Genomic DNA, 24,104 nt, shown 5'->3' on the forward strand with positions numbered 1-24,104 from the left:
GTCAAATGGATTAATCACAATTAAAAATTTGTTTAAACTGAATATGTATGTGTACTGTGTATATTTATATGTATATTTAAATACACACATGTATTTAAAAAGTACATTTTTGTGTCTGTATAAAAATATTTATATATTTAAGTGTGATTTATATTATTACATAAATGTAAATACATTACATATATATTTTTTAAATATATACGTGTGTGTGTGTGTATTTGGGATGCGATTAATCACGATTAATCGATTTGACAGCACTAATTTAAATGTTTTTATTTCCTGCGATTGTGAAATCTGTAAATGTAACTCCATTATGTAATACTCATGCACACATTTTTGCTGGAAAAATATAATAATGTTGGCTTCAGTTTATAATTTGACAGTGACTGTACTTTTGTGTTTTTGTTAGGTCTCTTGTTGCGAATCTGGCAGCCGCTAATTGCTACAAGAAAGAGAAACACCTCGATCTGGAGGAGAACTGGAAACTTGTTGAGAAAGCCCAAGTTTACTACATCGCTGTAAGTAGAAATGCCTCTCTTGACACTTTTGCCTTTTTTGCAGTTTGTCGCCACGTGATGCGAAGTGTTAAAATTCAGTTTTTCAACTTGTTGGCAGTTTGCTTATTCTTCTCTGAGCCAAACTCTGAAAAATCAGATTGCAGAGGGTGCAACTTTTTCCTCGTGAGGAAAGATGAGAGATTTTGATTGTGATCTAATGCTATAAACAACATCATCTCGAATATGTAACTTCTGTTCCAAACCCTACACTGCCACAATGCATGAGGTAACTGGTACTGCGAGGCGGCGGATAGAGTCTGTGCTCTTTGACCTGTGAGTGTCGAGAGGTTTGATCAACATGCCATGAGGGGGCGGGATAATTCACTCTGAAGGTTACCGACCAACTCCGTGCTTTCATATACAGCGCATGTACCTCAAGCTCTTAAAAAAAATGTTTGTCTAAGCACCGCTAGTCAACGGTGCTGGTTAATTCTGAGTACACACCACGAGAAGAGATAGATGCAAAAAGCTGCTGCTCGTAATTACCGGTAATCAAGGTTGGTGTGAAACGAGCGACCCCATTACACTCCGACCCTTTTGTTAATGAGCCATTGCAAATGTGATTGGGATGGCTCTCCATGTGGGTCTGTACCTGCTGTAAGCTCCATTCATCGAGGGAAAGTCTGGCATCCGCACAGGCTTGGACATCATTTGTCGAATACCTGTATTGTAGGACTGTGATTAACCTCAAAGCAGGAGTCAGTCTTTGAAGCTCAATTTGGCAGCCATTGTAACGTGACACTCTAATCAAATCATTTTTGTCCCTGATTAAACGTTTTTCATCCCACTGTCGTTTGGTGAATGGGAAGCTCGAGGCTATACATGAATATTGAGGAGCTGTTGCGTGTTGACGGCCTTTGTGTTTTCAAACTTGGCTGAATACACCGGCGTTCATGGGAAAGTGCCCTGATGGCTCCACCGCTTCGTCGGCTTGTTGTCGCCGTCAATTCTTTTCACCACGCTTGTTGCATAAGCGTGCAGTCGCGCAAGACGCTCTGAGATCCACATCAAGCCGTGCCCTTGGATGAATGGTTGTCCTCAACGGCAGAGAAAGAAAGCGAGTGAGCGCGCAAGCACATTCCAGTGTTTATTGAAAGTCTTGTCCCCGTTTTGTCAGCCCAGGCTTTTCGGTTGTGCTTGTTTGACAGCGATCCTGAGGGAGAGGTGATAGTTTCTGTTGTGGATGCCCTGCTCGGTTTGTCCGAGGCTCAAATTTCAGCTGAGATTGGAGTGCTGAGCGTCCCAGCGGGCAGGCTTGTTTTTCCTCCACAGGTCCAAACCGAGCCGTGAAGGCAGCTTCTTCAGGTGCGCTGCAGGTCTCCAATCCACAGACATGTTTAATGCATTTGGCCAGATACTCCAGCCCCACATTTTTCTTGTTCTCGCTCTCGCTTTCAGGCCAGAGGCGGCCCGGTGCTGGTTGAGGAGTGTGAGAATTGATTATCCAGCCAGAGAAAGTTCATTACTGGAGTAGATCTTCTCCCACCTTAATGGTGGAGCGAACGCTCCTGAGCGAATTCAGCCTCTGGTCTAGGTAGAGATGGACATGGTCCCTAAGAGAGCCAACTACACTGGTGGTTGAAGTCTCTACGGACTTCCTTTTTGATCTACACGCACTTGTTTCGGAGAAGGGACTCTGGTGCTTGTTTTGGCTGGGCATCAGATCTTGATTGTTTAAACTGAGAAACTGAAAACAGACCGGTTGATCAAATAAACTGAGTGTACTCTTGGTCGTAGTCCTGCTGGTTATCTAGGAGTCTCTGTATTCAACTGAAGCAGGATTATGTAAGCGATTTCCTCTTCCATATAACCATCACAGGCTGTGGCACCAGCCAGTCTGTCCTTGTTATGCATCAAGCCACATCTTTCTCTCTCTCTGTCTGTCTCACTCTTTATCTGCTGACCTTAAGTGTTTTTTTTTTTTTGAGTATCTTTTCTTTCTCTGCTTGCACAAAGAGGCTCATGTCTTACCTTGTTATCTAATGAATAGATTGTAGACTAATTCATTAGGGCAGGGTGAAAAATATTGATTGTTCTGATTAATTGAGATCATCATTTAAACAGTTCAGCTGATTTAACAGTTAAATGTAGTTATTTAGTAGGGCCCTATGAAATTAGTTTTATTTTTTTCCAAACTTCCTTTTTATTTTTTATTTTCCAAATTCCATTTTCCCATTTGAATTTTTCTGGATTCAGTGTTAAATTGTTAAATAAATTAAATAGTATTAATCAAAGCATGTCTAATTAATTGCAATATAATTGAATGTTTAACCGCAATTTCAAAATTAAACTTTCACTGCTAGAGAGTGCATATTCAAAACAAACAACAAAAACAAAGGCGTATTTTGATGACACCGTGATTGAGTATGAAATCATGGGAGTCGTCTTCATCCCTACAACAGATGCAATCTGACGGGACTCGACAGGAACTCATGTTCATGGATTATATTATTCATAGGATATATATATATATATATATATATATATATATATATATACACACACAACAGTTCGTTCTGGTTCTCAAATCTGATTGGTTGAGAACCGTGAGATATTCTACTGGTATCGTTACAGGAACGCCCTTTCACAATTTTGTATCACTCCGCGTGTTGTAAAACACAGTGGTCCAAAGTACTTTTTTCGGATGAAAGCAAATTTTGCACGTCATTCGGAAATCAAGGTGCCAGAGTCTGGAGGAAGACTGGGGAGAGTTAAATGCCAAAATGCCTGAAGTCCAGTGTCAAGTACCCACAGTCAGTGATGGTCTGGGGTGCCATGTCAGCTGCTGGTGTTGGTCCACTGTGTTTTATCAAGGGCAGGGTCAATGCAGCTAGCTATCAGGAGATTTTGGAGCACTTCATGCTTCCATCTGCTGAAAAGCTTTATGGAGATGAAGATTTCATTTTTCAGCACGACCTGGCACCTGCTCACAGTGCCAAAACCACTGGTAAATGGTTTACTGACCATGGTATTACTGTGCTCAATTGGCCTGCCAACTCTCCTGACCTGAACCCCATAGAGAATCTGTGGGATATAGTGAAGAGAAAGTTGAGAGACGCAAGACCCAACACTCTGGATGAGCTTAAGGCCACTATTGAAGCATCCTGCGCCTCCATAACACCTCAGCAGTGCCACAGGCTGATTGCCTCCATGCCACGCCGCACTGAAGCAGTCATTTCTGCAAAAGGATTCCCGACCAAGTATTGAGTGCATAACTGAACATAATTATTTGAAGGTTGACTTTTTTTTTTAATTAAAAACACTTTTCTTTTATTGGTCGGATGAAATATGCTAATTTTTTGACATAGGAATTTTGGGTTTTCATGAGATGTATGCCAAAATCATCAATATTAAAACAATAAAAGGCTAGAACTACTTTCAAATGTGTGTAATGAATCTAAAATATATGAAAGTCTAATGTTTATCAGTACATTACAGAAAATAATTAACTTTATCACAATATGCAAATTTTTTGAGAAGGACCTGTATATTTGTCACAGTTTCTTCAAGTTAAACCTAACTTTTATTTTGATGGGTAGCTGTGAAGACCTTTAAGTTTCTGTTTGTATATAAAACGATAGTTGTTCTCAAATGATCTGTAAAAATCTCACAAAGTGACTCTCAGACTTCTATCAGACTTGTACTTGCTTCACAATGTGTGTAGTAAATGAAACTGGCGTCATTCATTCACACAGAGACATGCAGAACGTGTGGGATTCACAAACAGTAGTCCATATCACTTTTTGATTTAAGTTTACTGACCTATTTTTGATTTATCCATTCAAAATATGACAAATTCGGTGATATTTCGTGTTATATAGTAATTTCTGTTTTTATGGCTGGATTCTGTGATTCAGTCCACGTTTCCTGCATCACAGAAAGCCCTAATATTGAGTCATAAAATACCACCTTTTTTTTCTTTTCTTTTTTTAATACAGCATGACCAGTGTAGTCTGATTTATAAACAAAAGACTCTTTTGAATCTCTTTTGATTCTTTAGTGAATCAAAAACATACTACATGTACATACAGTTTGTTGTTCTATTATCTTTATACAATCTATCTATCATTTTTTCATTTATCATCATATATTAAATTATTCAATTATTGAACGTAATTATGATGTTAATTGAGTAGCTTGATGTTAATGTAGCTCTAATTGAATCAAATGGAGAATTGGTGAAACAGGAAATGTATATTGATAACCTGCACTGTAATTCTCCCACATTTTGGCTCTTCAGCATAAAAGCAATGAATTAAATCCCAATTCATTTAAAATGCAAATATGTTGGCTGGGTTTGTAGAGAGTTAGGCTGGATTTATCATTGGTGGCTGTGCAAATATGTAATTGCCATGTAATTGGCAAGCGTGTGAGCCCATCTGTGAGATCACAATGCAGTGGTGGTCAATCCTCAGTTTGCACCCTTGGAGAGCTCTTACACTAGACTACTTCAGATCTGGTCCGATTCTCTCATAGCTCCCTTGACATTATGGGATAGCACATTGTGGTGGCACCCCGGTCCACTGCCAGAATTCTTATCTGCTATTTACGGAGTCATGGCCTTAGAATTGTAGCGTATCATGGCATCAATCAGGACCGCTCCATTTTCCACCTAAGCACCTCTCGGTAACCAGCTAGATTTACTCGTTTAGTGGTAAACAAGGACATATTGTGAATCCTGAGTGCAAAGGTCTGCTCGATAGTCCTCGGCGGTGCATTTTGCTGAGATTGTTTTTTAAAGAGGGCTGAGTGGAGACCATCCAGCGCCATTTCCACTTAATGCACTGTGGCATGCTTCAGTGCAGTGATAAGGGAGGCCTCCTTGAGCGGTAATCTCCATTGACCTTGTGTTCAGAGTGGAAGACATCCCTGTGTGAACATGAAACCATGCAACTCGCTCACTTTAACCTCAGGGATTGATTTTAATTTACCCTGATGGTGTTCTGTTGAGAGGCTAGATATGCATTACCTGAAGGAAATACCAGTGCTTGCCAGTCTTAAGAATAATAGTGGTACAGGTTTAGGTAAAATTGAGTCTTAAGCTGTGGTCTTGCGTAACTGAAACGCTAAATTATTGGCGGGTTTTTGTTTTATTGACATTCCGCACACAACTTTTTTATTATTCAGCGGCTACCTAATTAACTTCACCGCAAATATAGAGTGTGCACTTGTACAGCTTTCTTTGTGAGGGCCGGTTTGAGTTTTAGACCATCGGAGTAAGGACAATTTTGTAAAGTGAGGACATTTTGGCCAGTCCTCGCTTTCTGAGACCCCTTTAAAGGCTGGTTGGAGGGTCAAGACTTAGTTCTGATGGGGAGGTTTAGGGTAAGGAGCTAGAGATTGCATTGTCAATGTAAGTTCTCACAAAGATGATAATAATACAGAGGTGTGTGTGTGTGTGTGTGTGTGTGTGTGTGTGTGTGTGTGTGTGTGTGTGTAATATATATATACACAATATAACATAATATATAGCAATATATTTATAAAAGTATACACATTTATAGTTTGTTTATTACACTATTACTCATTACGTTATTTAAATATATAGTAATACTAACAACAACACCATTTTGTGTGTATATGTGTATGTATATATGTGTATATATGTGTATATATGTATGTGTGTGTGTGTATATGTTATGTATTTATATATTAAATTACTATAAATTATAATTTTTACATTTTTATAAATATATTGCATATTGCATAAATTTGTATGTATTTAAACTAAACATATGTATACTATATTTTATGTTTTAGAAACTATATTATATAGTAATATTTACATGTAAATAATAAAAATTATAATTTATATATTAATATATTTGTTATTTCATGGATGTGTTATATATTTGTAGTTTGTATTATATTTTTCATTATTCTGATTCAAGATAAAAATAGCTTATAAAGCTGATATGGCAATAACGTAAACCAAGTCTGATTCAAAATAAAATATTTGTGATAAGTTCAAAATAACTAAAACATCATACATTTATAGTAATGCAGAATAAAAACAAACAAAACAAAAAAACTTGCTGACAGCGTAAATGGGACTTAAAGAGATATTTCACCCAAAAATAAAAAATTGTCATTAATTACTCACCCTAATGTTGTTCCAAACCTGTAAGACCCTTGTTCATCTTCAGAACACAAAATAAGATATTTTTCATGAAATCCGAGAGTTTTCTGACCCTGCATAGACAGCAAGGCAACTACCACGTTCAAGGCCCAGAAAGGTAGTAAGGACATCATTAAAATAGTCCACGTGACATCAGTGGTTTGAACTTAGTTTAGAGCTAAAGTTATCTACAAAATACAGTTCAGAATTCATGTAATGTGGTTCTGGCTATATTAATTCCAAAAGTTGTACTTGTACACTAACTATAATAAAACCCAACCAGAGTGTTTGGGGAATATCAATACTCTGCAGTCTTGCAAGCTCTGTAAATATTAACAGCAATACTCTGGATTGTTGTTCCCCTTGTTTCTTCTGCTCCCCTCCCTCTTTCCTCAGTTTCATTCATCTGTAAATCAGATTAGCGTGAGGGAGTTTGTGCTGTAAAGCACTGATTAATGATGCCTGCTGCCGACTCCCAGCACGCCTGCTACCGAAGGGTGCAATTGGACGAGAGGAGAGTTAATAGAGGCTTGGGTCGGGCCGGGACGGGCAGCGCACCGCTCTGCCATCGTGGCACGGCAGAGGACAGCACACAGGCAGAACAGCCATTTTTCACTAGAGAAGAGAAAGAGGGAAGGGAGGGAGGGGTGTTGAACTTGTGCCAAATGTTTGGTGGCAGGCTGTTGCTAGGAAATCAGAATCCTGAGGCAGAGTGTTTTTCAGTGAGCAGTAATGAGAGACAGGAACAGAGCTGCAAAAAACACACACCAAAAATGGAGATGGATTTCAGAGACGCTGCACTTGCAGGGCCAGTTGCGCAGTGGATTGCGTTTGTTTTGTCGTGGTTTTTGAGGAATGGCAAAATTTGGTCAAAAAGGGGTAGTCCACAAACACACACGATATTATTCTGTCATCATTTGCTTCACCTTTATGTTGAGGGGAGATGTTTAGCACAGTGTCTGAGCTGCTCTTTTTCTCAACTACCTCTAGTCCCTATGCACTTTCACTATGTGATATATAGAGCAGCATGTGCATTCTGTGAAATATCTGCTTTTTCTTTCCATGCAAAACAAGTCTCAGTTTTAGGACAATGTATCTGGGTGAGTAAATGTTCATGGGTGTTTAATTTTGAAGTGTATTATCCATTTAAATCTTCCTTTTCATCATAAACATCAGAAGAAAATTTGTGTTGTGTATTACACCCAAACATTAACCTCAGCAGAGTAAATCAGTAAATATTAACAAATAAAGTGTACGCATTCATATGAAGCCTTAATGGAGAAGTATTGCTCAATTTAATCTAATATATTATTTTCTATTCTAATATATTATATTATTAAAATATTAACAAATACATTTGTATTATTTATATAGAGCCTTGACAGAGAAGTATTTCTAGAATATATTCTATTCTATTTTATATTATATTGCATTATATTGTATTATAATTTATTATATTTAAGTTAATAATTAAAATATTAACAAATAAAATTGAAGCATATGTATGGTGCCTTGATGATTAAGTATTTCTCAATATATTATTATATTTTATACTATTATATTATATTACATTATATTGTATTATTTATTATATTATATTTAACTTTATAATTAAAATATCAAATAAAATGTAAGCATTTATATGGAGGCTTGAAGTATTTCTCATTTTATTTTGATTTGTTTTGTTTTATTTGAATTTTTTTATATTATGTTATTATATTACATTATAATATTAACAAATAAAATTGAAACATTTTTATGGAGAAGCATTTCTCAACATATCATATTATACAATTTTATTGTATTTTGTATTGTTACATTTTTTAAAATATTATTTTACATTATATTGTGTTGTTATATTATATTTTATTATGTTATATTAACAAATAAAATCTAAGCATTTATATGGAGCCTTGAAGTATTTCTCAATATATTATATTTTATTTTATTTTATTTTTTGTTTCATTTTAATTTTTTCATATAATGATATATTATATTATTAAGAAATAAAATTGAAGCATTTATATGGAGAAGCATATATAAGCATATATATGGAGAAGTATTTCTCAACATATTTTATTTTATTTTGTATTATTATTATTTTTTAAATATTATATTACATTATATTATGTTATATTGTATTTTGTTATTTTATATTATGCTATGTTATATTATATATATATATATATATATATTATTATTATTATATATTATTTTTAATTATATTATATTATATATTATATTATATTATATTAAATTAAATTGAGGCAATTATATGGAGCCTTAATGGAGAAGTGTTTTATAATATATGATATTATATTATTATATATCTAATTTTATAACTCTCTTTCCAAAAAAAAACAAAAAAAAAAAACACAACATTTCAATTAATTGATCATTCAGTAATTTTCTCCTTTTTTGGATTTTTTTTATTTTTATTAATTCATATTTACATTATGACAGCTGCCATTGTTGTTATAGTTAACTAAAACATTTTAAAAGTATTTTCATTCATTATAGTAATAATAAAATAAATCTGGAATTAAATCAAATGTATTACATGCAAATAATGATTTTATTTATTTATTTATTTTTTGGCCTACTATGCCTGCAAAGCGTCCTACTCATAAAGCACAAATGTATTGTGTATTACACCTAAGCATTAACCTCAGTGTGTCAGTCTTCTCTGCTCTGAGTGAACACGCTGTCTCTAAAGGCACTGGCATACAACTGTTCTCTTAAAGAGACAGGAGCGTTTAAAGGTGTGCACGTAGTCACATTCTGGGGGAGGGAGAAAATAGAAACAGTGGGTGTGGTGAAGTGTGAGAGAGATGAAGATAATTAAAAGCGGGGCCCGATGGGCCTCTGAGGCCCCAGCTGCAGATGGTTCTAGAGCAGCCCAGGGACATAAAAGAGGAGCTCTTGACACTTGCAGGCGTGTGCCAGTTCCACTGAGTGGATGCTTCGTCCAGGGAGGATGTGGCTCTGCCGCGGAGGTAGCTGTGAAAGGAAGTGTCACCTGTGAGGAAAAAAAAAAAAGAAAAGAAAGAAAAAACACTCATTCTCTCTCTCTCTGTCTGTTTTTCTCTCTAACACTATCTATAGCTCACTTTTCACATTGTGCATTTGCCTAGCGCGAGCTTTCAGACCTGTAAGTGCTATGGTGCACACAAAGCAGGTTGAGCTACGACTAAAATACTGTCAGCAGAGCAGGAGAGAGAGACCATTAACTGATACAGCAAGCAGTATGGCAGCCTACACCCTGAAGTGGCATTATTCTCTCTCTCTTTTTCTCCATCACCCTCTCTCTGTGTGTTTTTTTTTTTTTTTCCTCGTCCTTTTTTCACCAATCAGACATCAGAGTTCCCTGGCAACAAAATTGGGCACCGGGTTGGGGGTTGGTTGTATTTCATACTCATAATGACACCTCGTTCACAAGGGCTCTGCCGATGATTTCAGCGAGGTGACTCGCAATGCCATCCCTCCCACGTAGGTATCGCTGCTTTCGTTCAGACGCGCACACACACACTCGCTCGCACTCAGGCAGCCCTCCTGCTGACCTTGAGCTGAATCTGGCGTCAGCTGCCCGCCAAACTGTATCCCCCCACCCCATCCCGCTCCACTCCACCCAGAAAGATCACACAATGCAAATCCAGCTAGCGAGGGAAGGAAAATGACTGGCAGCCGCCCCATCACTGCAGGCTGGTCACTATGCTGGATTGCTCCGATGAAATTTAATTAGTGCTGCTTTCCAGGGTTGTCACAATACCAGTATTTTAGTAGCCGATACTAGGACCAGTGAAATTTCACTATTTTCTTTGTTACCACAAGAAAGAAATAAATGTGCATAACAAAGCTTTATTTATTAAAGTTAGCAATTAGTATTAAACTATTAACAAATAAAATTTAAACACTTATGTGTAGCCTTTAAGTATTTTTATATATTATATTATATTATATTATAATGAAGGCTCACAGAGATATGAAAAAATATTCTTAATTTATTAAAATTTAATATTAATATTAAAATAATAGCATATAAAATGGACATTAAAAAGTATTATATTATATTAATTAAATTAATTTGTTGTTGTTGTTATTATTTTTTCCAAGTAATTAAGTAAGCAATCAGTAATAGAAAAACATTGTAGGTAGATTTTGATTAGATAGTTTTCTGTTTTTCTTTTTGGAAAATATATTATTTTTTCACCAATCAACAAACAAATAATTAAATTAATATGACAGAACTAATATTTTGATTGGATCCGATATAATAATAATATTTTTTTTCTCTCTGAATAATTGTATTATTAATTGTTATTAATATTTATAAGTAAACAAATAATCAGTAATAAAAACATATATTTAATTAATGAATTAATATTCATTAAGTGATTCTTTCTTTTCTTTTCTTTTTCATCAAATAAATTAATGTACAAAAAATTTAAATATAATAAGTAATATAATAATACAAATATTAAATATAATATAATATTAAAATGACAAATAAAATGGACATATAAAACAAGCCTTTAAGTATTATTATATTATATTGTATTATATTATGTTATATTATATTATGTTATATTATATTATATTATATAATGTTATATCATATCATATTATTATGAATGTATTGTTATTTTATATATATATATATATATATTTATTTATTTATTTATTTATTTATTTATTTATTTATTTATTTATTTTTTTTTTTTTAGTAGTTATAGATAACAGATTTTTCAACAATAAAAAAACAATTCAAATAAAAACATTGCAGTAAATTTTTAGATAGTGTTTTTTTTTTTTTTTTTTTTCTTGTTGGAAAATCTGTTATTTATTCATCAAGCAAATAAATAAACAAATAAATAATCAAATTAAATCTGTTGTTGATCTTTGTGTTTACATTTAATATTATATTATGTATAATCATTATTATTATTATACTTTATTAATAAATAATTTTATTTTTAATTGCTATTAAAAATAAAGTAAACAAACAATCAGTAATACGAAAACATTACAGGTTGTTTTCTCTCTTATTGGAAAATCTATTATTTATCAAATTAATAAATGTAAAAAATAATAATAAAAACAATATAATATAATATAATTAATAAAATAATAAAACATATTATTCATTAAAACAAACAAATAAATAAATAAATAGTCAAATTAATGATATGACAGAACCAATATTTTCATTGGATCTGATATGTTGATTTTTTTTTTGTTTACATTTAATATATAATAATAATAAATAATAATAATAATAAAATAATTTTATTATTATTATTGTTAAACAATTTCATTATTGTTTTTAATAAAAAGTAAACACAAACAATCAGAAATAATTTTTAAAAATCTATTATTAATTGTAGCTAATAAAAAAAAGTAAATGTAAGCAAAAAAAATGATGATAATGTAGGTATATTTAAATTTTTATTAAGTTGTTTGCTTTTTTATTAAATTCTATTATTCATCAAATATTTTTTTTTTACAAAAATATATACTATAATATAATATATAAAAAATTCTGTCTCAAGTTAATATAAATAGGCAGGAGAAATAAAATCATAAAATAAATAAATGTACAAAAAATATATAATGTAATATAGTGTAATTTAGTGACTATAAATAGGCAGGGAAAATTTGGATCCAATCACAATATTAGTGCATTTCGACTAGCAAGTGCTCACGTTTTCATGTAAAATAATGTTTTGTAATTTGCAAAGGCTACATTCACTGCAAACCTTGTTAAGGAGATTTGTGAAGGCACTTCATGTTGATTTGAATTAGTGTTTGATTGGAAGTGGTTGCCACGCCTCTCCGCTTAAAGAGATCTGCCATACTGTACGTGTGAGTCATGCTGTCAGTGAAATGGCTTGTTTAGATTCTGTGGTCTGTGAATCTCATGCCTGTGGGAGCGTGATACGTTTCTGATACCCCAACAAGTCAAGTCAAGCCACCTTTATTTATATAGCGCTTTATACAATACAGACTGTTTCAAAGCACCTTCACAGTAATAAACAAGAAAATAACTGAATCAATGATGCAAACTTCATCAAATATGAGACACAACACAGAGGAAGCATTTTGTGGCCCAGACTGCCGTACCGAGGGAGAGACCAAATTAATCATAAACCCTTGCTAAATGAATCTATCAATTTCACCTAGTAATAATATTGCACTTATAATCTGTTTACCATTTTATTATTTTTCTCTAATAGCAGTCAGTAATGGCGAGGTCCTACATGATGATAAGAGCCTAATTGTACAATTATACGCACGTTGCATCTTAACCATTAGCCTCGCTCCCCCCTTTTACCAATTCATTTATGCATGCGTAGTGCAAACACAACAGCAGCCAGTTAGGTATTATTTGCCATGTGTCTAATTTGCTGCGAATCATGAAGGCATTTGTGCTGGTTGGGGATAGGAGGCTGTTTACTCACCGGAGACATGTTTGCAGTATAATTGAAGCATCATTAGCTGACGTGAGTGCACATGGGCTTGTGTGTTATAACGTCACGTTATGGCATCTCTTTTGATGACTTCTGATTGGATTTCAGTCGCATTTCTTCTCTGTGTTAGTGTGTCTCTGTACACTACTATTTAAAAAATTGGGTTAAGTTTTAATTAATAATATTTTTATTTAGCAAGGATGCAATAAATCGATCAAAAGACATTTTATAAAGACATTTATACCATATTTGTTATTTATTTATTTGTATTATTGAAATTAATACAATTGATAAATTATTTAGCAAGAATAATTTAAGCCTGCAAATAAATGCAGGCTTGGTGAGCAGAAGAGACTTCTGTAAAAAAAACATAAATTATACTGACCAAAAACTTTGACTTGTAATTAGATTTTATTTTGTTTTTGATTTTTGAATAAGAGTACCATGATGCACAACACATAAAATTGTTTTCGTAAATATGTATGAGAATTTCGACAGTAAGGATGAATTGCAATTTTTTTTCTCAGCCTTTCTTCTTTAAACCTGAATATACAGACGATAAACTAAAGGTGCATGCACACTTAGTTCAGTTCTCTTGGTTCGTTATTTCCTAGTCTCGCATAGCCAGACCTTCAGACTGACGACAGGCTGCTTTAAATGACCAAGGCCCGCCCAAGAGGCCATATGACTGACAGGTAAAGAAACCAATCGCATTTCATTTTCATGTGTCACGTTTAGGGGTGTGGAAATGTTGCCGCAATAACAGACTCATGTGTAAAACTCTCTGACATATTTTATAGATTATATGCCGCAAACTTTAAATTTTCAGATACTTTTGAAAATCCAGCCTTTAGTTGATCCTGATAAGCATTCGTCATCACAGTTGTGTACACAATGGCTTTCTTCTTTCGTGAGGATGTTTAGTGCCACGGCATTTTTGTTTCCAGACAGAACATTAAAGAACGCGACACCCGCATCTTCCGGTAAAATCGTCTTCAAAACTCATGAAGTGTTTCCAGCTAAGTGTGCCTTATGCATCAGAGGGCGTGACCTCTGAGGCTGAGACTAATTTGTTCCAGACCAAAAAAAGAAAACAGTACATTTGATATTGTCCTGCTTAGCTTTCACACTGGGACTTTTGACAGCAAACCTGATACCGAACCTAAAGGCATGGTAATACGTTCACAACCTGATTGATCGGATTGAATGCCATACATTTTGTGACGGAACTCATTGAACACCCCAAATCATTTTCAAATCATGTTGCATATTTATTATGGAGCAACTTGTTTTGGACTGATGAAAAGAAACACTTGTCTATGTCCTTCAGTCTATGCCATTCTAAATAGAGTGCGGATCGGGCCGCATTTTTCTGTCCGAGCCCGGCCCGAGTCCGACAGAGCAGTAACCGAACCCGACCCGAGCCCGACAAGCATTAAGATATTTATGTCCGAGCCCGATCCCAGCCCGACACAGTTAAAATCTCTTTTTACTCATACTAATGACACATGCACTTTTTTGTGTGGAAAGCCCGCTTTTATTAAGCCACTGTAAAAAAAGCGTTCGGAAATGTCAACAGATGAGAGCATCAGTGCACACTGGGCAAAAAGCGCCGTTATAACACGGGCGCACTATCGCGCTGAGGTGACCGAGCCCGACCCGAACCCGAGCATCCTTTCTAAATATCTGTCCGAACCCGGCCCGACCCGTCGGGTTCCGTCGGGTCCCGTCGGGCTCGGCTCGGGTATCCATCCTCTAATTCTAAAGCTTGGGATTGCCAGGATTATTTTTAATATAACTCCGATTGCATTCGTCTGAAAGAAGGAAGCCATATACACCAAGATGCATGGAGGGTGAGTAAATAAAACGCTACAGTAGTGTAGGTCCTATCGTCAGCCTGCAAGGTTGCAGATACATGATATTATCATTATTGTGCTAATTTATTTAATTATTTACATGGGCGAAACCAGCTCCAGCATAAGGCTAGTGAAGCTTTCTACACTGTATAATGAATAAATCTCTTACCACACACTGCACACGTATACAGCACGTCTACGGCACGGCTCTGACACGACCACCGATGATCATCAATCTAATCAATGCTTGTGTTTACATCAGTCGTGGCTCCGCATGTGTTTTGACCCTCTATACCGCACACATCAACGGCGCAGCTCCAACATGGCTACCGGAGCGGTTTGCAGACACTTTAGTCAATGCTCACATTTATACAAGCCTCCCTGCTACATCGCTAAAGTTAGGCAAATCCCCCACCCGCCAAAGATTTGAATTTCCGTAGGCGGGATTTATTTGAATGATATTCTAATGAGCTTTGTGACATCAAAACATCTGGAAAACAATGCTGTGTAGTCCAGAAGCCGTTGGTTGTAGTTCTTGAAAAGGGATTTTTTTTTTTTTAACTAAATATCTATCTTTGGAGTGGACTTTGAGATTTTTAACTTTGTAGATGTTTTTTATACCCAAACATACACACCACACACTGGCTAAAATTCAAAAAGTGAAAAAGCATAATGGCATTCTTTAACAATGTCCTTACTACCTTTCTGGGCCTTGAATGTTTCAGCTGTGTTGCAGGTTCAGAAAGCTGTCAGATTCAAAACAGCACATTAATTGAACATTTCCTGAATATTTTTTACAGGTGAGGCCAGCAGGTTTCAGTACATTTGTGAGGACATTTTCAGAAAAGCAAGTGCTCTTCAGAAGTTCCAGTAAATGCACACACTCAGGGGAACGGCTCTCGAGCACAGTCGATGCCTCTAAAGTGTACACACACTCTCACGCTCATTGCGGTAAACCTCCTTCAAACACAATCCTTTCCTGTCACTGAATAGGACTCGAAACGATCAAAGCCTCGCGGAGTCGCGTGTTAGATGAACGTTTGATCCGACGGAGTGCTCTCCACGGCCAATGGAAACCCCTCTTCCTGCCTGCCCCCGGGGAGGAAGCGACCGGCTGAGAGGTCAGGCTAATATTTAGAGATGATAAGTGGATACCGCTGGAGGTCTCCAGGCCTCTTGTTAAGGGTTAGTTACCCGGCTCCGAGAAACCCCTCCTTCACGCCACCTCAGACACGGGATCGCTGCTCTACCAGACACTCCAGCTGAAACATTCATACGCCGCGGCCGTGAAATTGCCACGAGTAGATGAAGTGCGGAGACACCCGAGTTGCAGCTGATTGTTTTTTAATGCGTTGAGCATTGAGACTCGCACATTACTACACAGATCCGAGTACGAGAGGGGGATGAGTTCTCCGATATGACAGGATCAATAAAATATCACAGAGTGTTAAATACTGTATCAACTACATGCTGAGATCTAGCTGAATGAGGCAGGCGTTTCGAAACATGGTGAATGATTCAAACGCTAAATGACATTGAATATATCTTGTTCTATTGATCTCATTCTCGGGTTTGTTTAGAATCCTTTTCCCTTGGGTCGATCGCCAAATCTACCTGAGTATCGTCCTGAACTTCTCTTCACCCGGCGAAAGGCGCAGTCTGTGGTATGCTTAATACTGTCTTTTCCTAAGATTTATGAGCACTTTTGGGGCCCCAAAGAGAAGAGATGAAGTTTCCTTCAAAGCCACAATTCACCTCGTCATTTATTAGCGGCGGCGGTTGGGTTGGCTGATCTCAGCTATGTGTGTGAGAAGAGTTAGAGTAACACTGTGCAGATGTTTGGGCATGAAGCAGATGTCAAGAACGGGGGTCTGGGGAAGGTGGGATTCACACTTCTCTCAGAGCGATTGCTCGTTTTACATCACCTGCAATTGTTGATGGGTAACGACGTGCGCATTTACGCAAATCCCTTCTGCCGTGTGTATCTACAGCCCCAATGTGGACCTGCTTGCATGTAGCTGAGATTTTTTCAAAAAAGCAGAAGAGGTTGTAGGTTATTTTTCTCTCTTGTACGCCAGAGCTCTTTTTTCCCCCTCCTTTTTTAACTTTCTGAGAGTCAGCGCTGGTGTGAAGTGAACTGGTGTGGGTGAGCGTATGTTGAGCTTTTGGTTGGCACGTATACCGAACACCTGAATATCCTTTTACCTTTTGTTGTGTTTGGCTTTATAAATTCTCTCTCTCGCTTTTTTTTTTTTTTTTCTTTCTACTCCTATAAAAAAATTTTGTGAGACATGTTTGGAAGCATGCTTGGTGAAACATGAAATGTCTTAGCCCTGAGTAAAAATTTTTTTTTTTTCATTTGCTTTCCTCTGGACTATGATGTTAACAAGCGCTTTCTGATTTATTTGTATATTGTTTTCAATTCAAGCTGTTTTTTTGGCTGTAACCTGGCATACCTGGCTGAGGCCCATCATACAGCCTCCAGGGCACCGGCTGAAAGAGGCAGCAGCGATGCAGCTGTACTCCCACACACAACACCCTCCCTCCTATAAACAAGACATGCTCCATCCATAACAGCCTTCTTAAGCCTCCTGGCTGGATGCTGTGGTCATGTTTAGGATATGTAGGATGTGCCGGAGTGGAGCAGTGAGTATCAAATACATGCATGGGTCGTCTGACCTTCATTCCTCTGATCTTTTCTATCGGTTGAACATTTAAAACAAAGACCTGAAGTAAGATGATTAAATCTGATTGTATTTGGGTGTTTCTTCAACTTTGGGTACTTTAATGCCCACAGGTTTGTTTGAAAAATTCATTTTTTCTTTTGTTGTATGAAGGTCACGTTAAAACTGGCTTGGAAATGTTTTACCTTCATTTTTTTTTTTTTTTTTGCAGTTTTTTTTTTAAATGGCCAATATGAAGAGATTTTATGATTTTTACCCTTCCACCAAACCCAGACTTTCAATCTTAACCCATGAAAATCCATCATACAAATGGAATTTATTGAATAGAACATTGTATATATTTATTTTAAATATGGTTATTAAATGACATATTGAACATTTTTGGAAAAGATTTTTATATCTAGCATTTTTTTGTACCCTGCATAAACACTGTTCAGTTATATTCACACTTTCAATTTGTTACAATAACAATAACACTGAGCAGTTGTTCAAAATGTTTCCTTTTCAAAAAGAAATGTATGTGTCTACCAAGTATGAAGACGTAATGTAGTACACTCTAAAAAATGCTGTGTTTAACACAACCTTCAGGGTAGTTTTATTTAACTCAGCTATTGCTTAAAATTACTATATTTCTTGCTTAAAATGAACCCAAAATAGGTTGGAAATTGGTGTTTATTAATATGTTCAATAAATGAACATTTATTAATACATTTAAAAAATAGTTAAATATTAAACATTTTTTAAATTGCTTAAGTGTTCACCCTTTAATTTTTTGCCGACGCCTCTAGTAATTACTGTATGTGTCAGATTTTTAATTTATAACTTATTTTAGGTTCATTTTAAGCCAGCCATATAGTAATATTTAAACAATAAGTTAAATAGGGTTTTCATGTTAAATAATAAAAATGCAATCTAAAATTTGTTTTATACAGAAAAAAAAAGTATACAATATTGGGGAAGTCAGTCTTTTGCAATCATAAAGTACTCAAAAACATTCAGTACCATCTTGTGCCATCTTGTATGTCCGACATTTAAGTTTCAACCTTAAAAATAACCGAATAAAATGACCCAGCAGGCTAAATCTCTAATTTTGTCAAAGTATGCGAAGAATGTAAAAAATATTTTTTAGCTGCTTTAAAAGTGGCCAGGTATTTTATTTTAAAAATGTTTCAGATTTTACTTCTACCACAAAATGACATTAAACATACAGTTGAAGTCAAAAGTTTACATACACCATGCAGAAGCTGCAAAATGTTAATTATTTGACCAAAATATAAGAGGGCTCACACAAAATGCACGTTTTTTTTATTTTATTTACTGACCTGAATGAGAGATTTCATATAAGATATTTACATACACTTTTCTTTCCTTTAGGTCCTGCAAATTCTGTGGGTTTTCATAATTTTTGTGTATTTGAACCCTTGTCAACAAGGAAAAACGATGTATTACGAGCCAGAGGTGTAAGCTTTTGAACTGAATGGAAAAATAAAATATAAATCTTTTTTTCATTTAGTACTGCCCTTCAGTAGCTACAGAAGATACTTACATGGTTCCCATAAGACAAATTAAGTTAAATTTACCCTGATTTTAAAATTCAAAAAGTTTTTCATGCATTGTGTTTCCTTCTGGAGCATCAGTGAGCGTTTGAACCTTCTGTAATAGTTACATATGAGTCCCTCAGTTGTCCTCGGTGTGACAAGATGGATCTCAAAATCATACAGTCATTGTTGGAAAGGGTTCAAATACACAATGTTGTGTATTTGTTGTGTATGTTGTGGACTTGAAAGATTTATCTGATAAACAGCGGGCAGTTTAACTGACAAACAAGGGACTAATAGACAACTATCATTAAATTAAAAAAAACTAAGCTGTGGATCATTCAGGTAACAACACAGTATTAAGAATCAAGTGTATGTAAACTTGTAAACGGTCATTATTTTTTCTTGTGGACTATATTTAAGCACCTTTTATGTGAAATATCTTATTCAGGGCAGTACTAAAAATAACATGCGTTTTGTATGATCCTTCTTATTTTGGTAAAATTAACATTTTGCAGATTCTGCAAGGAGTATGTAAACATTTGACTTTTGATTTTTTGACAAGTTAAATTAGTGAGAGAGTAAAAAGTGTTTATTTTCCAAAGGTCAAAGTGTCCATAGTTGAAGAAACACCCATATATTTTAATAGCAGCCTCTACAGTATTCACTCTAGAACAGGACCTCTTAGCATTGTAGACCGTCTTGTGCCTATTTATGGAGCTACTGACAAGAAACTATTAAAAGAGCTATTAGCCTGTGACATAACAAGGTGACGTCGTGGAGTGCTCCGAGATGGGCTCATCATCTGCGGTTTGCTGGAAGATGTGAGTCATCGAGCAGGAAGAGTAAAAATGGATGAGATGAGGAAGTGGGGGAATAAGTAAATCTGAAAGAACAAGATTTCCGCATCGGTCAGCGTCTTGACTCTATCAGTCTCTCAGATGTCAGCCGTGTCCATTAAGGGATTCAACAGATCATCATTCACGAGAGCAGGGTTGAGTTAAATCACATCTTAGTAATACATTACATGATATTAAAGTGCTTTGTCTAGGCATTAAGCATATTGTTCCCCGGTGTATTCACAGGAGTGTTTAATTCTGTGACTATAGACATTTATTGTATAGAAATTGAATTCTATTAAGAAATTAGCACTTTCCTACTTTTCACACAGAAATACTAATGAGCGCTTAGAATTACCCATAACAATCGCGGAGGCGTGGTGCTTTTATTAGGCCTGTTAATGGTAAGTGCTGAATTCCCCACAGTTTTGGGTGCTGTGGCTGGCTCTGGAGTTTCCAGCGCTCCGCTGCATGAATATTCAAACAGCTCCATTAATGAGAACAGAGCTGGATCAAGGCTGCGGGCTCCGCGATACGCTTCAATATGAGTTTGAAGCAGCACAGCTGGTGGGTATACGCACATCAGGATGTGATGCGGGGGCATTTCTGCCCTGGGATCTTTCTCAGAAAGAAGTCTTTTCTTCTTTTTCCTTCCCTTTTTTTGATTTTTTAATAACACTGTACGTTTGAAATGAATCTGATTCAAGGCGAAAACCACAAATGTGTTGTCAATAGAAGGGTTTGAAATAGCGTAGAATTCTCAGATCAGCTTGAGTTAATTAGCAGCGCTTTAACGAGTCATTTTACAAGAAATTATGATGCAACAGATCTCTGAAATGTCACAAAAGGCAAGATTTTTAAGTGGTGAAGTATAGTGCGTGTAATAAACAGTACCATTTCAAATTTGGCGTCATAAAGATGTCTTTTAATGCTAATTCTAATGTATCTTTTAAGGCAGCATTTATTTGATTCAAAATTCAGTAGAAGTAATACAAATAGAGTGGTATTGTGAAATATTATTGTGATTTATAGTACCTGTTCTCTGTTTTAAAATATATTACTTGTAATTTATTCATGTGATGGCAAAGCTGAATTTTCAGCATCAGTCTTTAATGTCAGATGATTCATTTGAATATGATGATTTGCTGCTCTAGAATCATTTCTTATTATTATCGATGTTGAAAACAGTTGAAGCATCCGGTTCAGCAGTTGAAAAGTGTTTTTTTTTTCTTCAGGAGTATTTGATAAATAGAATATTCAAAAGAACAGAAGTTTTTGAAGTAGAAATCATTTGTAACATAAGTGTCGCTTTTTGTCAATTTAATGGATCCTTGCTTAGTTTTCATCCTTAAAAGTGTCTAGTAAGCATTTCATTGTGATATTATAAGATTCTCATGGACAACATGTAATATTTTATATAAAAATAATTTCAGAATCTGCAGAATAATGGTTGAATTTATAAAAATGACCCTGTTCAAAAGTTTACATCCCCTTGATTCTTAATACTGTGTTTTTACCTGAACGATCTACAGCTGTATTTTTTTGTTTAGTGATAGTTGTTCATAAGTCCCTTGTTTGTCCTGAACAGTTAACTGCCTGGGGCGTGAAAACTTTTGAACAGAATGGATGTGTAAATTTCTCTAATTTTGCCTAAATATCATATTTTTTCATTTAGTATTCAGTGTTGTTTTTGACAACCATCTTAGATTTAGTCTTAGTCTTTTGGACTAAAATGCTTATTAGTTTTAGTCAAATTTTAGTCACTTCTATATGTGATAGTTTTAGTCGACGAAAAGTCAAAAAGGTTTTAGTCTAGTTTTAGTCGACGAAAAGTCAAAAAGGTTTTAGTCTAGTTTTAGTCGACGAAAAGTCAAAAAGGTTTTAGTCTAGTTTTAGTCAAAAAAGGGGAAAAAGTAGTCTTTTAACAAATTAATGTAGGTCAGTAAGTATTTTGCTGTTGGGTAGTGTTACTTGTAAGTTCTGAAAATAGCAGATCTATAGTTCAACACAATGTGAGCTTCCGGATCGACTATTTTCAACAATAATTACAATAATGAAGGAATGTTTTAAAACATAAAAGACAAACAAGGATGGAATGCTAAAACTGCTTGCCATACTAGTATAGCAAAGAGTATTTAATGCTAAAACGGCTTGCCATAGCGGCAGGTACGTTTAAGGTTTTGATTGGCATGCACAATAAGCAGAAATGTCATGCATTTTAAATGTCTGACGGACCACCCACTAAAATTTTCGTCTATTCTCGTCTAGTCAACGAAAACTCACAGACGTCTCGTTATGTTTTAGTCATCAACGAGCCATTTTTATCTCGTCATCGTCTCGTTATCGTCATGAAAAAAAGTGGCGTCAACGAAATGATTTCGTCATCGTCATCGTTGACGAAAACAACACTGTTAGTATTGCCTGTCAGAGGCTACAGAAGATACTTACATGTTTCCCAGAAGACAAAATAAGTTCTTCAAATTCAAAAAGTTTTCACCCCCTTGCTCTTAGTGCATTGTGTTTCCTTCTGGAGCATCAGTGAGTGTTTGAACCTTCTGTAATAGTTGCATATGAGTCCCCCGGTTGTCCTCAGTGTGAAAAATCATAGAGTCATTGTTGGAAAGAGTTTAAATACACAAAAATGCTGGAAAACCAAAGAAATTGTGGGATATGTAGGATTGTAGGATATGTAGGAGCCGAACTGTTCAGGACAAACAAGGGACTCATGAACAACTATCACTAAACAAAAAAACACAGCTGCGGGTCATTGAGGTAACAACACAGTATTAGGAATCAAGAGGATGTAAACTTAATTCAACTATTATTTTCTCTTGTGGACTATATGTATAAACATATTTTATGTACGGAATAAACGATAACATACATTTTGTGATCCTCTTATTTTGATAAAATTAACATTTTGTAGATTCTGAAAGGGGGATGTAAACTTTTGACCTCAACTGTAGGTATATTATTACTTATTATTTAATTATTTATTTTATTATCATTACTTATTATATTACTATTTATTATGTTAAAAATTAACCATTATTTTTTCCCACATGGTGGGGAAATCACTATGAACTTGGACCTTGGAAGTACTTTTCAGCATTTTTTTAATTATTTATTTTAGTTTTACTGAATAAGTCCTAATTTCTTTCAAAAACAAAAAAGTCTCACTGACTGAACTTTTTGAACAGTACTGTATCATATAAATAGCTTCTGCGTCACAGTAGATCATGAATTGTACTGTGGAAATGATCTTTTACAAACTGGTGACTTATTTAAATGTTAATTATTTACCTTTTTCAGCACTAGATGGTTAGAGGTTTACTTAGTTTTCTTGTTGTATACAATATATGCAAGTTATATATTCATCTTCCCTACACTTGTGTTTTTGAAAGCTGGCCAAATAAGTCAAAGTAATAGTTTTTCAGCCATAATAATTTCAGCAATTTTTTCCTGCACTTGCGCGCGCGCACACACACGGTTCCTGTCTTCTCTTCTGTGTTGGTCTTATCTTTTGGGCTCAGGAAGTAGTTTGAATTAACAGGCTGGCTTTGAAGCCATCAGGCAAGGTTAACCCCACAAGTATTTCCTGTTATGGCATCGCTCTTAATCCATGAAACCAGATTTCTCATCTGTAAAGTAGATAATGTGTCTGGAAAAGCAAAAACATTTACTGTGGGTTATCATGATTAAGCAGCTTAGCCGCGACACAGAGCGCTGGGGAATAGCGGCGGGAGACAGCTCCTTTCTCTCCCTTGGAAAATATCACTAGTGGATTGATGCAGTGAGCTTCTCTCGAAAAACAATCAATTTCTGCCCCCGTAATAAATGGCCTGTTTGTTTGGATTCATGGCGGAGTGGAACGAGGGAGTTTTCTTTCCTCCCCATCATGTCATACTCGGTTAATGAGCCGACTGCGCGCCTGACATTATTGACTGATAAATAACGCAGGAAATTACTTTTGATTCCATTTGTATTCACATATCACAGCGTTCCAATTAATCAGCAGCAATTTCTGCGCCGGCATTACCTTTTA

At 35.4% G+C, this 24,104-nt stretch overlaps 1 protein-coding gene across 1 annotated transcript in view; it reads left to right on the plus strand.

Moving 5' to 3' along the window:
- Nucleotides 1-24,104, plus strand: part of LOC141325908 (adenosine kinase-like) — a 124,361-nt gene that overhangs the window by 945 nt on the left and 99,312 nt on the right. The window contains exon 2 of the mRNA XM_073834633.1: nucleotides 410-518. Within this exon, the coding sequence (XP_073690734.1) occupies nucleotides 410-518 (109 nt within the window). The remainder of the gene's footprint in view (nucleotides 1-409; nucleotides 519-24,104) is intronic.

This window comes from Garra rufa, chromosome 2, assembly GCF_049309525.1.
Source record: "Garra rufa chromosome 2, GarRuf1.0, whole genome shotgun sequence".
In the NCBI taxonomy this organism is placed as follows: domain Eukaryota; kingdom Metazoa; phylum Chordata; class Actinopteri; order Cypriniformes; family Cyprinidae; genus Garra; species Garra rufa.